General features: G+C 46.1%; 1 protein-coding gene across 1 annotated transcript; it reads right to left on the bottom strand.

The window, feature by feature from the left end:
* Positions 1-1,542: 1,542 nt before the first annotated feature.
* LOC138775014 (DNA-dependent protein kinase catalytic subunit-like) lies at positions 1,543-15,650 on the bottom strand. Its single transcript, XM_069955773.1, has 6 exons — positions 15,383-15,650; positions 12,801-12,877; positions 12,039-12,131; positions 10,930-11,004; positions 2,456-2,564; positions 1,543-1,703 (listed from the first exon to the last, which is right to left on the bottom strand). Exons 1-6 carry the CDS (start codon positions 15,597-15,599, stop codon positions 1,543-1,545), a joined length of 732 nt encoding a protein of 243 aa, XP_069811874.1. The 5' UTR covers positions 15,600-15,650.
* Positions 15,651-17,558: the final 1,908 nt, after the last annotated feature.

Consider the following 17,558-nt stretch of genomic DNA (forward strand, 5'->3'; position numbering starts at 1 on the left):
CAATCAGAAGCTCATAAGACAACTCAAAATTCCCTACAAATGACAGTAGCGTTTTAACTATAAAACTTGTTTTTAAGGTTGAACTGGGGGGACATCTGCATTTTTAAAATGAAAGAAACTTTCACTTTCAGATGTTAAAGTAAAATCTGCTGGATGTTTTACATAGTGAAACTAATTTCAGAACCAGGAGGAGATAACCCTTTAATTGGCAAACCTTTAGATCTATAAACAACTTCCTGTAGGCCACAAAACTTGTGGCTATGTCTCATATACACAAATGAGCAGTAAGGGCTTATCATCCAGCATTTCCATCCGCTATGACTGCTAGCCTCCCCCTCCTCTGGCATGGAGTTAATCTAAATTTTGGGCACTTGAGATGATCTGCCCTGCCCTGTGCCAATTGCTGCTTATTTCCATGTATGAAAAAAAAGCAAACTGCTTGTCTTATAAGCAGAAGTTTATAAATCTAAGAGTCTGGCCTATGAAGGGGGCTTGGGTCATAGCCCCATATTCTATATTGCTTGTTTAGAACACACAATAATGTACAATAAAAAGACAGCAGCTTACCTTCCTCTACAGTTTTTGTAAAATTAATCAAGAGTGCAGATAATCCTCTCAAACATCCAGCTACCACTGAAAATTTAGGCTGTCTGGGTGGATGAGGTCATCTAGAAGTGTGCAGTAAAATTGGAAAAATAATACTTATTAAAGACAAAAAACAAAGCAGACATAATTTTTGAAACATGTGATCAAAATTTCAACATTTCTATAATGCAAATACAGGATTTTGTGGAATTAATAATGAGGAAGGCTGCCTGATAAAAAGTAGTTTAACAGTCTATGATCTGACAAAGTCACAGCACAATGCATTATCTTAGATACTTGCAGAAAGGCAATTAAGACTTTATATGTATATACCTACAAACCTGATGGCCGGATTCAGCCCCAAGGTGCAAGTAAACCAATGGATATCTTTGTTTACAAATCAAAGTATTCTAGGCATGTTTTTTATAGCTCACAGGCCCTTGGGTGCCAACCTCTTCTTTTCTGTGTACTGTACAATGCATATAGTACACATGTAGACACTCTGCTGTATGCCCTAAACACATCACACATGTGCAAAACCACAGAGCATGCAGAAGGAAAGCATGGCGACAAGAGGACAACCCTCTGTACATCAATCACACTGCTTTTACTTAAGGCCCTGTTACACAAAACGATTAATCGGCCGTTTACGGACGATAACAGTCTTGTGTAATAAAAGGCAACCATCTGCCGACACGAACGATGTCGGCTGATCATTGCTGTCATTTGTCTTTCAACATGTTTAAAGACAAATGACTAATATAGCAGCGACATGCTGCTCTCGTTTAGAGGAATAGGAGCGGCGGCAGCAGACCACTGCTATCTGCTATCCCCTGGCAGTTCCTTGCCAACACGTGTAATAGCGCAGGCAGCAAGCGAGCGCTGGCAGCGCTCTCCGTCACCACGTGTAATAGGGGCTTAAGCTGCTTTTTATTGTACATGTTACGGCTGAAAAAGCTATTCAAATTTAACAAATTCAAGCGTTAACATATCTTTTAAAGTACCCTGTCCCTTTAATTCTCCCAGATAGGCTCGAAAGAGATTTTCAGAATTGTTCAGCATGTCACTGGGCTGCACTTCACCCAATATTCCTAGAAGCTCATACACTTTTTCTAAAACTATAGAACATATGAATATAATTTAGAAGACATCACATGGCACTGACAAACATAAGAAAAAAACATGATTCTAAAAGCAACCAAATGAGCAACTATTGGAACAGACAATACAACAAATAAGACTGGATCTAATTTCCATGCCTTTTTTTTTTTTTTTGGCTCAAGCACCTAAAAGGGATTTGGCCACCATGGACTCTATCCAAAGGATCAAGAAAAATGTGTCATGAAAACAGGACTTCTGAAGCTCTAGTCTTAATGGAGCAGCATTGCACATACTCAAGAGATGCTCCAATCATTGTCTATGGGGATGCCAAAGACAGATGGCCACAACACTGTTCTTGTAATTGCAGAGGGGAGTTTGTATCAGTGGTCCATATCTCTCACTATTACACACTTATATTGATTGTGGAAAAATATAACTTACCTATGTAAACTGATGACATTCATGTCTATAAGAATGCACTATTGGCCCCATACACTTTAGATGAAAGTAGGTCAAACATAGCATTTTCGGTGGGGCCAGCAAACAGTATAATTTGTATGGCAGCCTCTGGATTCCTGACCTAACAGCTGTCTGGCAGTCTTACGTTCCTTCTTCCCATTCAGAACATGTAACGCTAAGCTGAGCCCAAGATTCAAATGTATAGGAAAATTGGACAAGATAGCTACAGAAATGTTATCTGCTTAAGATGATTTTGCATTCTTACCAAGGTCTCTCATCAAAAATGTATTGAAAACGTGAAACACCTTACCTGTATCTGATAATTTGCTTTTATTAGCAAGTTCACTATAAAATTTATTGAAAATTTCGCCAATTTGAAATTCTTCAATTGTGTACGATTTCTTCAGAAGTTGCAATAACTGAATTAAATTAAAAAAAAATTTCATTAATTTCATTAAACAATTTCATGACTTGAGGTGTTCTGAAGTTTCACATGGTTTTAAAAAAGGGAATTGCCAACTGAATAGGTGATCCCTAGGATAAGGGTGCGTTACAGAGATTTATCTGATGGATTTTTAAAGCCAAAGCAAGAAATAGATTTGAAAAGAGGAGAAATCTCAGTCTTTCATTTATGTCCTGTTCTCTGTTAATAGTCTCCTCCTGGCTTTAAAGTGTCACTGTCGTACTTTATTTATTTGCAGAAATCAACAGTCCAGGCGACTTTAAGAAACTTTGTAATTGGGTTTTATTAGGCAAATATGCCATTATCTGCATTCAAAAAGACTTTTCCCAGGTCCCCCCCCCCATCCCTTCTCTCTTCCATTCACTGCTCATTAGCAGGAAATTATGTCTTGTTGCATCAGACATGCCCCTGTCTGTTCTATGGAGAGGGAAGGGGGGAGGAGTGAGATTAGTCGGCAGCAGAGAGCAGAGAACAAAGGATTACACAGCTGGGAGCTTTGTGAAAGCCGGTATTCGAACCCCATTCTTGAGCTTTTTTTAGGGGACCTAAGCTTGGTACAGGGAAGGTTATGTGAAAACTTGTCAACCTCAGAAAGTGATAGAAACACCATGGAAATTGACAGGAAACAGCATGCATGGATGCCTCTGAGGCTGCCTAATTGCACCATTACGCCAAATTCTGGGCAACAGCAGTGCAGTGATCACACAGTGAACCATTAAAACAGAGGTAGCATATGAACCACCCCAAAATTTAGCCCAACACAGCATGGCAGTGAGAATACAGGGAACCATTAAAACAGAGGTAGCATATGAACCAACCTAAAATTTAGCCCGACACAGCATGGCAGTGAGAACACAGGGAACCATTAAAACAGAGGTAGCATATGAACCACCCAAAATTTAGCCTGACACAGCATGGCAGTGAGAACACAGGGAACTATTAAAACAGAGGTAACATATGAACCACCCAAAATTTAGCCTGACACAGCATGGCAGTGAGAACACAGGGAACCATTAAAACAGGTGGCATATGAACCACCCAAAAAAGCCTGACACCACGGAACACCACGGAAATGGACAGGAAACAGCAGGGGCAGCATGCATTGATGCCTCTGAGGCTGCCTAATTGCACCTTTATGCCAAATTCTGGGCAACAGCCTGGTGGTCAACCTCAAGACAATAGTGCTGACCAAGATGGGCAAGGCACATGCGACCAAGTTCAAAGGCCTGAAGGTCACTTTAAAAGGTCAAAGGCCTTGGAGAGTATTCCCCTTCCAGTGCCTGACAAGCTGACTGCTCCCCTCCTCCCCCCCCCCCCTTAATAACTTGTCTTTTTTAAATTACTAGACTGACCAGCGCTGGAGCATGACACCCCCTGACTACTTTAGCAGTTGTGGTAATTTCCCAGTATCATGTCAATCACCACTTCTCCCCACCGCTTCTGTTCTGGCGATCAAATTTAAAATTCATTTTTTTTTTTTATTATTTATTTTTGAAATTTGAATTATAATTTGATTTTGAGTTTGAATTAAAATTTGAGTTTGAATTGGAATTCGTTAAAATTTAGGGTTTGACGATAACATGGTACGAAATGGACAATACAATCATCCAATAAAAATAGCCGGATTATGGCTAGATTTAGCCTCACACCCTCATGCAGTTGTGCATGAGAGGCAAAATCATTGGAGGTAGGGACGAAGAAATAACAATACAGTCTTCTTAAGAGGCCACGTAATTTGAATGAATACACTTTTAATCCTTTAACCTCTTAAGGACATGACGTACCGGTACGTCATATGTCCTCATTAGCACTTCAAAGCGGGGCCGCGTGGCGGCCCCGCTTTGAAGCGCCGCGGTCCAGGGTGCCGCGTGTAGCCCGGGACCGCCGCTATTAGGGGGCACAGTCTGATCGCCGTGCCCGCTTATTAGCTAATCGGAGGCAGCTGTCAAAGTTGACAGCTGCCTCCGATTACCGGAGGCAACCTTTCCCTGGTGTCTAGTGGGGGAGATCGCTCCTCCGGGACGTTGTCTCCGTTACTGATGCCGGCCGGGGACTCGTCCAAGATGGTGCCGTCCCCGGCTCGGCACTCGTTTACTTCTGGCTGCAGCAGCCGGAAGTAAACGAGTGCCTATCTCATTGATCTCTGCAGCATATCTATGCTGCAGAGATCTCAATGAGAGATCAAAGTATATATACTAGAAGTCCCCCAGGGGGCTTCTAGTGTAAGTGTAAAAAAAAAAGTGTTGTTTATAGTAAAAAGCCCCCTCCCCTAATAAAAGTCTGAATCACCCCCCTTTTCCCAGGTTTTAAATAAAAGTAAACAAATAAATAAACAAACATGTTTGGTATCGCCGCGTACGTAATCGCCCAATTAATTAATCACATTCCTGATCTCGCACGGTAAACGGCGTCAGCGCAAAAAAATCCCAAAGTGCAAAATTGTGCATTTTTGGTTGCATCAAATCCAGAAAAAATGTAATAAAAAGTCGTATATGCGCAATCAAGGTACCGATAGAAAGAACACATCATGGCGCAAAAAATTACACCTGACACAGCCCCAAAGACCAAAGGATAAAAGCGTTATAAGCATGGGAATGGAGCGATTTTAAGGAACGTATATTTGTTAACAATGGTTTGAATTTTTTATAGGCCATCAGATACAATATAAGTTATACATGTTATATATCGTTTTAATCGTAACGACTTGAGGAACATGCATAACAAGTCAGTTTTACCCCAGGGCGAATGGCGTAAAAACACAGTTCCCCTAAATAAAAGAAATGCGTTTTTTTTTTTTTAATTTCACCACACTTTGAATTTTTTTCTGGTTTCGTAGTGTACCCAATGCAAAAATTCAGCCTGTCATTGCAAAGAACAATTAGTGACGCAAAAAATAAGGGCTCATATGGGTTTCTAGGTGGAAAAATGCAAGTGCTATGGCCTTTAAACACAAGCAGGAAAAACCGAAAACGCAAAAACGAAAATGGGCCCCGTCCTTAAGGGGTTAAAGGAGAAGTCCGGCCAAAATTATTTTTTTTATATGTTATTACTTATGGAAAGTTATACAATTTTCTAATGTACATTAATTATGGGAAATGCTCATATACTGCCATTTCCCTTAATTTAGTGTATCAGGAAGTGTTAGAATTCTCTCAGAACCAGTGACGTCACAACGAAGGGTGTAATTCCTATGGAGTGTCCAGCAGGGGGCGCTCTCTATATAGAAGTCAATGAGTACCATTGACTTCTATATATAGTGCGCCCCTGCTGAACACTCCATAGGAATTACAGTGTATGTAATGTAATGTTATGCACTGTACTTTTGTGACTTCATGAATACATTTATGGAATACTTTGGGGAGCAAGTGTCCTTGCTCCCCAAAGTATCCCATAAATGTATTCAATGAATACATTTGCAGGGCACCGAGCAGGGAGGGAGAGAGGTGCCATCTACCTCCCCCCTCCCTGCTCGGTGCTGGGAACATATACAAAGTACTACTCCCCCATTATCTGCAGATAATGGGGGAGTAGTACCTGTGCTATCCCTATCACCGCCCGCGCCGCCGCCACCGCCGCTCACACAGGGGCTGCTTTTCATGCCCCCCGCCGCTCCCTCTCCTCCTCCCGTCTTCAAATTACTATCGCGCCGCTGATTCCCTGCTCCTCACTATCCGGCCGGCCGCTGAGTCCCTCCCGCATGCCCGTTCATTCGCACGCCCCGTTCCTCACACTATCTGGCCGCCGCTCTGCTCTTGCATGCCGGCCGTGTCAGCCCGCCCCCACCCGGCCGGGGACACCAGGAAGCGCCGTGCTCCCGGCCGGGGTGGGGGCGGGCATGCAAGAGCAGAGAGCGGCGGCCAGATAGTGTGAGGAACGGGGCGTGCGAACAAACGGGCGTGCGGGAGGGAGTCAGCGGCCGGCCGTATAGTGAGGAGCGGCGCGGGCGGCAGGGAATCAGCGGCGCGATAGTAAGTTTGAAGCCGGGAGGAGGAGGGGAGCGGCGGGGGGCATGAAAAGCAGCCCCTGTGTGAGCGGCGGTGGCGGTGATAGGGATAGCAAAAGGTACTACTCCCCCATTATCTGCAGATAATGGGGGAGTAGTACTTTGTATATGTTCCCAGCACCGAGCAGGGAGGGGTGAGGTAGATGGCACTTCTCTCCCTCCCTGCTCGGTGCCCAGCAAATGTATTCATTGAATACATTTATGGGATACTTTGGGGAGCAAGGACACTTGCTCCCCAAAGTATTCCATAAATGTATTCATGAAGTCACAAAAGTACAGTGCATAACATTACATTACAAACACTGTAATTCCTATGGAGTGTCCAGCAGGGGCGCACTATATATAGAAGTCAATGGTACTCATTGACTTCTATATAGAGAGCGCCCCTGCTGGACACTCCATAGGAATTACACCCTTCGTCGTGAAGGGAAATAGCAGTATATGAGCATTTCCCATAATTAATGTACATTAGAAAATTGTATAACTTTCCATAAGTAATAACATATAAAAAAAATAATTTTGGCCGGACTTCTCCTTTAACCCCTTAAGGTCAAAGCCAATTTCGTTTTTGCGCTTTTGCTTTTTTCATTTTATGTTTAAAAGTCCATAGCGCTTGCATTTTTTCACCTAGAGACTTATATGAGCGCTTATTTTTGCGAAACCAATTGTACTTTGCAATGACAGGCATTATTTTTCCATAAAATATGCTGCGAAACCGGAAAAAAATCATTTGCGCCTTCAAATTGAAATAAAAAACCAATTTGTTTTGATTTCGGGGAGTTTTGCATTTACACTGTTCGCACTATGGTAAAACTGACTTGTTATGCATGTTCCTCAAGTTGTTACGATTACAACGATATGTAACATGTATAACTTTTATATTATGATGGCTTTTAAAAAATTCAAACCATTGTTAACAAATATATGTTCCTTAAAATCACTCTATTCCCAGGCTTATAGCGCTTTTATCCTTTGGTCTATGGGGCTGTGTGAGGTGTCATTTTTTGTGCCATGATGTGTTCTTTCTATCGGTACCTTGATTGCGCATATACGACTTTTAGATCACTTTTTATAAAAATTTTTCTGGATTTGATGCGACCAAAAATGCAAAAAAAAAAAACTTTTGAAATTTTTTGCACTTACGCTATTTACCGTGCGCGATCAGGAATGTGATAATTTAATAGTTTGGGCAATTACGTGCGCGGCGATACCAAATATGTTAATTTATTTGTTTATTTATTAATTTATATTTATAAAATGGGAAAAGGGGGGTGATTTGGACTTTTATTAGGGGAGGGGATTTTTTATTACTAAAAACACTTTTTTACTTTTTTTTTTTTTTTTTACATCAACTAGAAGTCCCCCTGGGGGACTTGTATATCCACAGCAATGATCTCTCATAGAGATCAATGCTGTGTATATACACCGCAAAGATCGATCAGATCGGTCATAGATTGCTATGGCCTGCTGCAGGCCACAGCACTCTATTGCCGAGCCGGGATCAGCGTCATTTCGACGCTGAGGGCCGGCCCGGCCAGAAGAACGGATCTCCCCCCTGCGATCGCATCGAGTGAGAACCCAGTGAACTCTCATCACCCACTGACTGCGTGAGCTGCATAGTTTGGGCATGGGGATAGATCAACTGCTCCGGTTGCTCAGACTCAGGGAAGGGTCCAGAAAAGAGTTCCTGGGAGCATGTTGGATCTTAATCCCTCCTTTCCCTGGAGGGGCAAGGCTGTGGGAAAGGAGGCTGAGCTGCTGGAGCAAGGGTTTCATTCCCTTGGCTAGCGTGGGTGGACTGCGTGGAAGACTGACTGGTGGAGAAGTTACTGGACACATTATCCACTATCCACATGATCACCTGTTCGCCCTGCCCAGAATCATGGCCTCTGCCCACTGCATCGCTTGGAACCCCACACCCTTGGCCCTTACCCCTGGGGTCCACCATTTTATAGACACTGCACAGTCAAGACTGAGATAGCTGCACTACAGATCACAGCAAACCAAGAAAATATATTACTCAGACTACTTTTGGAGGTAGTCGTATATAGTCTGTGTGTAAGTGGTGCTATACGGTGTGCCATGTCTTACACAGGACAGTGAGCAGTGAGGTTGGATATGGCTGCACTAAAAAATAAAGCAACCCTGTAGACTGGCTGCAGATGACAAAAGATACTGGTCACACTAGTTTTTGGAGGTTGTCGTATATAGTCTGTGTGTAAGTGCTGCTATATGGTGTTTGCCACCCTCTTACACTGGACAATCAGCAGTGAGCTTGGACATGGCTGCACTAAGAAACAATAAAAGCCACCCTGATGACTGGCTGCAGATGAGAAACCAATCGAATATCGGCCATTACAGCCAATAACTGGTTAGTGTAATAGCTCCTGTTAAAGGAGAAGTCCGGCCAAAATTTATTTTTTATATGTTATTACTGATGGAAAGTTATATAATCTTCTAATGTACATTTATTATGGGAAATGCTCATATACTGCTATTTCCCTTAATTTAGTGTATCAGGAAGTGTTAGAATTATCTCTAAAGCAGTGACGTCACAACGAAAGGTGTAATTCCTATGGAGTGTCCAGCAGGGTGCGCTCTATATATAGAAGTCAATGAGTACCATATATACTCTATATATAGTGCGCCCTGCTGGACACTCCATTGGAATTACAATGAATGTGTATGTAAATGTAGTATACAGTGTTTTTGATTGAATACATTTATGAAATACTTTGGGGAGCAAGTGTCCTTGCTCCCCAAAGTATTCCATAAATGTAAGCAATCAGTACATAACAGTAAGCCCGCCGATAGCATAAGCAGCTGATGGGAGAGTAGTAGAAGGGTTATATCTCCAAGATCGCCACCGCTGATGCCGCCCAGGGGAGCCGCTAATCACTGCAGCCATAATCCCCCTCCTGCTGCTTCCTTACTCTCTCGGAGATATAACCCTGCTACTACTCTCCCATCACCTGCGCATGCTATGAGTAGGTGGGGAGAATAGTAGTTCGCCGCCGATGCTGCAGGGGGAGCCGCACGTCACTGCAGCCATCATCCCCCTCCGCTCCCCCCTCCTGCTGCCTCCTTACACTCCTTCCTTCCTGATGGCTGACTCCCCGCCCGGCTGCCGCTCTCCGATCACACGTGCCGGCGGCCGGGCGGGGAGTCAGCCATCAGGAAGGAAGGAGTGTAAGGAAGCAGCAGGAGGGGGGAGCGGAGGGGGATGATGGCTGCAGTGACGTGTGGCTCCCCTGCACGGCAGCATCAGCGGCGGCGGCGAACTACTACTCTCCCCACCTGCTTATAGCATGCGCAGGTGATGGGAGAGTAGTAGCCGGATTATATCTCAGAGAGTAAGGAAGCAGCAGGAGGGGGCTGATGGCTGAAGTGATTAGCGTCTCCCCTGCGCAGCATCGGCGGCGGCGATCTCGGAGATATAACCCAGCTACTACTCTCCCATCACCTACTCATGCTATGAGCAGGTGGGGAGAGTAGTAGTTCAGTAGTCCAGAGCGGCGGGCAGTCGGTAGCGGTGGGCGTTCCGCTGACATCTTCTATTGGCAACCCAGACGATCTTTAGCTCCTCCCACACCCCCCAGCTACATTATAACATGGAGGGGGAAGGGGTCAAGGGGGATAAGTGAGCAGGAAGGGACAGAACCAGCTTGTGTAGTTTGGAGACTGTCTGGGCACATAAAAACCTGGATTCACAGGTCAGAAAGGTCAGTGCTTACCAAGGGAGCTTGGTGAAAGAAGATTGCAGGATGTAGTGTTTTGTACACTGCTGACTTTTCTCCTTTCTGTGCTCACTCACCCCCCTTGATACCTCCCCCCTCAATAGAGCATAATGGAGACAGTGAGGGGGGAGGTAGGAAAACAGCTTTTCAGATACAGAAAAAAAACTCTTGCTTAATAAAACTTATTACAAAGTTTCTTACAATCACTTGTACTTCTGATATTTATTAATTTCTGAAAAATGACAGTTATGGTTTAACTATTAAGAAAATGATGGTAAGAATACCCTTTTAAGATCAGATTTATATACTGCCCAACAACCACTTTTAAGTGGTATTATTAGTAGTAAAAGAAAATCCTCTCTCCTAGACAACCTCTTGTTAGACAGTAAATATTGGTAATAACAAGGAAACATCCAATAACTGCTGTAGGGTAACAAAGTACAATTTTACATTATTGTTTTTATACTTTCTTTTAAATAATTTACAATATAACAAATATAAAAAACAATATAAACTTTTATAACATAACATACAAAAAACATGAAAGAAACAACTCTATATGCAACACTTATCAGGATTACCTTAATAAGAAGATCTAATGCAGCTACTTTACACTTTGCATATTTTTCTTTTGTGTATAGGATCACACAAATCCTCTGAAGGAAAAAAAACATGAAATGAGTCACAAGATTACTAAGCAGAGATTCACATTGTGATTTTACATTGCCAGATCTGTTTTACACCAACTATGTCACATCTGTAAAGGTTCCCCCCCCCCACACAGTCAGCTGTGAACACCCAGACCCGACCAAAGGTGCTGACAGTGTGCAATAGGTGGTAGTACACTAGTGAGCTGGTTACCGCTGGATATTTCTTCAAGAGTTACATAAAAAAAAGAGGACAGCAAGCTCAGCTGTTTTTGTAATCCAGGCCAACCATCCTAACCAGGGTGGATAGGTCAGAGACCTCTATTAAAGGGGGTATCCAGCAAAAATCTTTTTCTTTCAAATCAACTGGGGTCAGCAAGTTGTAATTTACTTCTATTAAACAATCTCAAGTCTTCCCATACTTATTAGCTGCTATATGCCATGCAGGAAATTTTTTTTATTTTCAATCTGACACAGTGCTCTCTGCTGACATCTCTGGCCGAGACAGGAACTGTTCAGAGCAGGAGAAGGGAATCCCTATATTAGGCTACGTTCACACGTAGAAAAAGTGGCAAAATTCCGAATGCCGCCAGCCTCCCTGTCATGATGACAGTCTATGGGAGGCTCACACGCCTCCTCTTTTGGCACTGAAGAATTAACAGGGTGGCTGGCGGCACTCCGCCGCAGAATTCCGACACTTCTGCGACGAGTGAACGTAGAATAAAACTTCTCCTGCTCTAGACAGTTCCTTTTTCTGCCAGAGATGTCAGCAGAGAGCGCTGTCTGAGACTGAAAATAAAACATTTCCTGCAAGAGGTCCAGCAGCTAATAAGTATGGGAAGACTTAAGATTTTTTAATAGAAGTAAATTACAAATCTATATAACTTTTTGACACCAGTTGATTTGAAAGAAATAGATTTTCACTGGACAACCCCTTTAAACATTTTTGGCACATTCTGTAAATATGCCATACCTATAGGAAAAACCCCAAAGTTGTACACACTAGCATAAGTGACATTAGAAAATGCATATGTCAAGCTTACCTTGATTTCTAAAGCATATGGCTGTGAATTCTGGTCTATTTTCTCAAGAAATGTGCACAGGAATTTTAGTGCTTCTTCTCGACAGTCTCGATACTATATGTAAATAGAAATCCCATTATAAAACCAGAAAATTGAAGCGAATACATGAAGCTTAAAAGAGAACGTGTCTGGAGTTTTATGCTACCCAAACCACAGGCAGCAAGAAACAGACATGCCAAACACTAATGTATTTCAGAGAAACAATAGCTTTAGGCCCATTCAGGTTATCTAGGCTGTACCAGCTGACTGCCCGACATCCTACTATACTTCATGGATAGATCTTTCCCAATATAGAAATAGGGAGAGGCTTGTGAGCCAAGCCCCGAGGGGGAGTATAAGCCATCTGGGACCATCCTGGTTACTAGTTACCATGTACCCAGCTTGTTTCAAAAAGTATTATTTTTCTAAAATGCAGCATTGTGTAGAGTTGTAATGAAGGAGCCCAGTTCATGCTATCCATGGCTCGAGTAGCATGAAACACCTGACCGATTCCCTTCAAGCAAAGGCCTAGGTCCACCTCTGTAGGTTTGCTCCCATATAAAGGATCTTTGAGCGTGCTATGATCCATATGGTTCTCCCAATCAGAGGTTCATTCTTACTAATCCTTTGTTTTGAATAGAGCCTTGGGTATGGCACATGACCAGCGGCTCTATTCATTCCTAGGGAGCAGTCATCTAACCTGCTGATAGTTGACCTTTTGCGGATCAGTTCATACCAACTTACTTCTTCAATGCTTAGGGATTTGTGGACAAACACAAGCAGGCCATATTGCTTAGAGAAGACCAAGGATGTATTCAATGCTAAAAATAAAAAAAATAAAAACCATGTTTACAGTCGACTACAATGATTTTCTTCAGTCTAGTTCATAACACATCACAATTTATTGACCGTTGCATTCGTTGTGGAATCCTGACCAGAATTAAGCAACAAAATACAGTAGAACATTTTATGTTGCCAATAAATTCTTTTTAATCTACCATTCAAATTCCATTAAAGGGGTTGGCTGGTCAGGACTTCTTTTTGCTCTATGGCAAAATAACATACAATCCCCTCCCTGACTCCCACCCTTACCTGGGAAGGTTTGCTACAGAGAGGTAGGATTACAGGATGCACAATTATGTGTATATAAAAGAGTTGCTTTTGCATCCACCCTACAGCTGCAGTGATTGTGTTTCCACACATACGCTCCGAATGTGAAGAAAACAAAGCCCTTGTTTCTGCCCAATAACTGTGTGATATTACCAAACATCCTGGTAATATCGCACATATTCTGATCAAGTAACTTTTGTCTTTTAAGTTGAGCACTAGGGATGAGCGAATGAGTTTAAAGGCAGCCAGCTGACAAGTTGATGGCCGAGCTTAGGGAAGCACTTTGCCAGCACTGTAAATTCGCTCATCCCTATTAGGGTATGCTCACACTGAGCAAAATAGGCGGAATTCCGCCTGTTTCAGTGTGCCATAGCATCTCTATGGGAGAGCACGCTCCTTCGCTGCCGCCGCTCTTCGCTCCAAGGAGTAAGAACATGGTTTGTACAGGTAGATATAATATGTGCAGAATGTAAGCTTGAGAATACTGCTGAGAACTCTCTATATAAAAGGGGGTGACAATATCACATCAAACCATGTGCTTCTCCCAGCTATAATGATCAGTGTGGGTCTGAGCACTAAGACCCCGACTGACCAAAACCTTTGATAATTTTTTTTTTTTTTGAAAGGGCAATGAGGCCAACATTTTATTTATTTTTTTGGGCACAAATTGAACCAAAATTCTGTTTGGGAATAGTCAATTTTTTGGGGGAATAGTCAATTTTTTTTTTTTACTGTGAACATAGCCCAAATGTAGTCACTATTAGGGTGCCTTCACACGTACCATAACGCTGCGTATTTATCGCTGCGATTTATTGCTGCGTGTTTGGTGCAATTTTTAAATGCGAGTTTTGATTTTCACATGATTTTCATGTGAAAATCAAAACTCGCATGTAAAAATCGCACCAAACACGCAGCGATAAAATCGCAGCGATACGGTACGTGTGAAGCTACCCTTAGGCTATATGGGAACATGTGTTTTTCACATAGCTGTCCACACTTCTGCATCACACAGAAAATCAGTGTACACTCACAAATGATCTGAAAACACATAATGTATCGCAGTGGATCTCACGCAGTGAGATTCTCATATTGAAATCCGCTGAGATAGTGATTACTACAAAGGTCTATGGCACGCCATGCTCGCAGCGGATTTTTATAGCAGAGTAAAAGTAAAGATACTCTGCTGCTGGGACAGGACTACTGTGCCGTCCTTCCCTGTTGTTGTTTGTTTCTAAAATGAAAAACTTTCAATAAAAAGTATTTCATTAAACAAAAAAAAAAAAAAAAGATACTGTGCTGCTGCTATGTTAAAAAAATAAAAAGACGCCATGTTTCTCCTATTCACACTACTCCAGTGCCATCCCCAGGTCCCCTGACCTAGAGAGGCAAGCAGGAGGGCGCCAGGGAAGCGTGGACAGGTAAGCACAACTTCTTTTATACTTTCACACATAAGGCAGTGCTATATATTCACATTACACGCTATGGACTCCATTCCTGCGGTGGAATGAAAATCCGCAACAATGATGCAGAGCCACAGACTTCCATGCCGATCATCACTGGAGCAGACTGTGATACAGTATGTGTGACTGGACCCAGACTACATGCTGTCCACTGAAACCAATGGATGTTGTGTCCGTACACCATGGTATATGTTGGCACACCGCTGAGCAGGTTTCCTCATGTATACCACAAGCAGGGGCTATTCTTCAGATGTAAAGGTGTTGCTTAGTACAATATCTACCAGAGATGTAACATAACAGCAGGAGAGCCTATAGAGGTGGTAGTATGGAGGAGACACTAGGGGGGGATTTATCAGACATGGTGTAAAGTGAAACTGGCTCAGTTGCCCCTAGCAACCAATCAGATTCCACCTTTCATTCCTCACAGACTCGTTGGAAAATGAAAGGTGGAATCTGATTGGTTGCTAGGGGCAACTGAGCCAGGTCTACGTTACAGCATGTTTGATATAGAGTCCATGTACTGTGTGGAGAATGAGTGGCAGAGCTGAGGTAAAAGCAGTGCTCTCCACCCGAGCTATCAGGCTGCTGTGGCACTACAACTCCCATCATCCCCGTCTAGTGTGGACATGTTAGGACTTGCAGTGTGACAGCAGCCGCCAGCCCTCTGTGTCCGCTCTATAAGCGCTCCAGCCCGGTGTATCAGGCGGCTCTGCACACACCCAGCCCGGTGTATCAGGCGGCTCTGTCTGCACACACCCAGCACGCTGCTCCCCGGCGCACAGATCACACACTCCTCTCCCAAGCTGCGCAGGAGGCCGAGGGCCGCCTCACAAGACCCGGGCTCCCTGCTGCCGAGCAGGCGGTGTAGTTCGGTAAGGCCGGCCAGGACACCGCCAGCTGGATCAAGCGGGCTGTCGGGTGCTTCTCCATCTCCTCCATCAGAACGGGATGTCCCCGCGCCGGACGACGACATGTCAGCAGCCTCACACGGCTGTGACAGGAGAGGCGGGAAACACAGCCAAGAAACAAGGCGGCGCTTCACACACAGGAACAGCATGGGGCGCTGGGAGTCCGGTCACACACAGGAACAGCCGGGGGCGCTGGGGAGTCCGGTCACACACAGGAACAGCCGGGGGCGCTGGGGAGTCCGGTCACACACAGGAACAGCAGGGGGCGCTGGGGAGTCCGGTCACACACAGGAACAGCCGGGGGCGCTGGGGAGTCCGGTCACACACAGGAACAGCAGGGGGCGCTGGGGAGTCCGGTCACACACAGGAACAGCAGGGGGCGCTGGGGAGTCCGGTCACACACAGGAAACAGCAGGGGCGCTGGGGAGTCCGGTCACACACAGGAACAGCCGGGGGCGCTGGGGAGTCCCGGTCAACACACAGGAACAGCAGGGGGTGCTGGGGAGTCCGGTCACACACAGGAACAGCAGGGGGCGCTGGGGAGTCCGGTCACACACAGGAACAGCAGGGGGCTCTGGGGAGTCCGGTCACACACAGGAACAGCAGGGGGCGCTGGGGAGTCCGGTCACACACAGGAACAGCAGGGGGCGCTGGGGAGTCCAGGTCACACACAGGAACAGCAGGGGGCGCTGGGGAGTCCGGTCACCACAGGAACAGCCGGGGGCCGCTGGGGAGTCCGGTCACACACAGGAACAGCCGGGGGCGCTGGGGAGGTCCGGTCACACACAGAACAGCAGGGGGCGCTGGGGAGTCCGGTCAGACACAGGAACAGCAGGGGGCGCTGGGGAGTCCGGTCAGACACAGGAACAGCAGGGGGCGCTGGGGAGTCCGGTCACACACAGGAACAGCAGGGGGCGCTGGGGAGTCCGGTCACACACAGGAACAGCAGAGGGCGCTGGGGAGTCCGGTCACGCACAGGAACAGCAGGGGGCGCTGGGGAGTCCGGTCAGGACACAGGAACAGCAGGGGGCGCTGGGGAGTCCGGTCACACACAGGAACAGCAGGGGGCGCTGGGGAGTCCGGTCACACACAGGAACAGCAGGGGCGCTGGGAGTCCGGTCACACACAGGAACAGCAGGGGGCGCTGGGGAGTCGGTCACACACAGGAACAGCAGAGGGCGCTGGGGAGTCCGGTCAGACACAGGAACAGCAGGGGGCGCTGGGGAGTCCGGGTCAGACACAGGAACAGCAGGGGGCGCTGGGGATTCCGGTCACACACAGGAACAGCAGGGGGCACTGGGGAGTCCGTCAGACACAGGAACAGCAGGGGGCGCTGGGGAGTCCGGTCAGACACAGGAACAGCAGGGGGCGCTGGGGGAGTCCGGTCAGACACAGGAACAGCAGGGGGCGCTGGGGAGTCCGGTCAGACACAGGAACAGCAGGGGGCGCTGGGGAGTCCGGTCAGACACAGGAACAGCAGGGGGCGCTGGGGAGTCCGGTCACACCACAGGAACAGCAGGGGGCGCTGGGGAGTCCGGTCACACACAGGAACAGCAGGGGGGCGCTGGGGAGTCCGGTCCACACACAGGAACAGCAGGGGGGCGCTGGGGAGTCCGGTCACACACAGGAACAGCAGGGGGCGCTGGGGAGTCCGGTCACACACAGGAACAGCAGGGGGCGCTGGGGAGGTCCGGTCACACACAGGAACAGGCAGGGGGCGCTGGGGAGTCGGTCACACACAGGAACAGCAGGGGGCGCTGGGGAGTCCGGTCACACACAGGAAAAGCAGGGGCGCTGGGGAGTCCGGTCACGCACAGGAACAGCAGGGGGCGCTGGGGAGTCCCGGTCACGCACAGGAACATCAGGGGGCGCTGGGGAGTCCGTCACGCACAGGAACGAGCAGAGGGCGCTGGGGAGTCCGGTCACGCACAGGAACAGCAGGGTGGCGCTGGGGAGTCCGGTCCACACAGGAACAGCAGGGGGCGCTGGGAGTCCGGTAGACACAGAACAGCAGGGGGCGCTGG

Source organism: Dendropsophus ebraccatus, unplaced genomic scaffold (assembly GCF_027789765.1).
Source record: "Dendropsophus ebraccatus isolate aDenEbr1 unplaced genomic scaffold, aDenEbr1.pat pat_scaffold_1246_ctg1, whole genome shotgun sequence".
NCBI classification, from domain to species: Eukaryota; Metazoa; Chordata; class Amphibia; order Anura; family Hylidae; genus Dendropsophus; species Dendropsophus ebraccatus.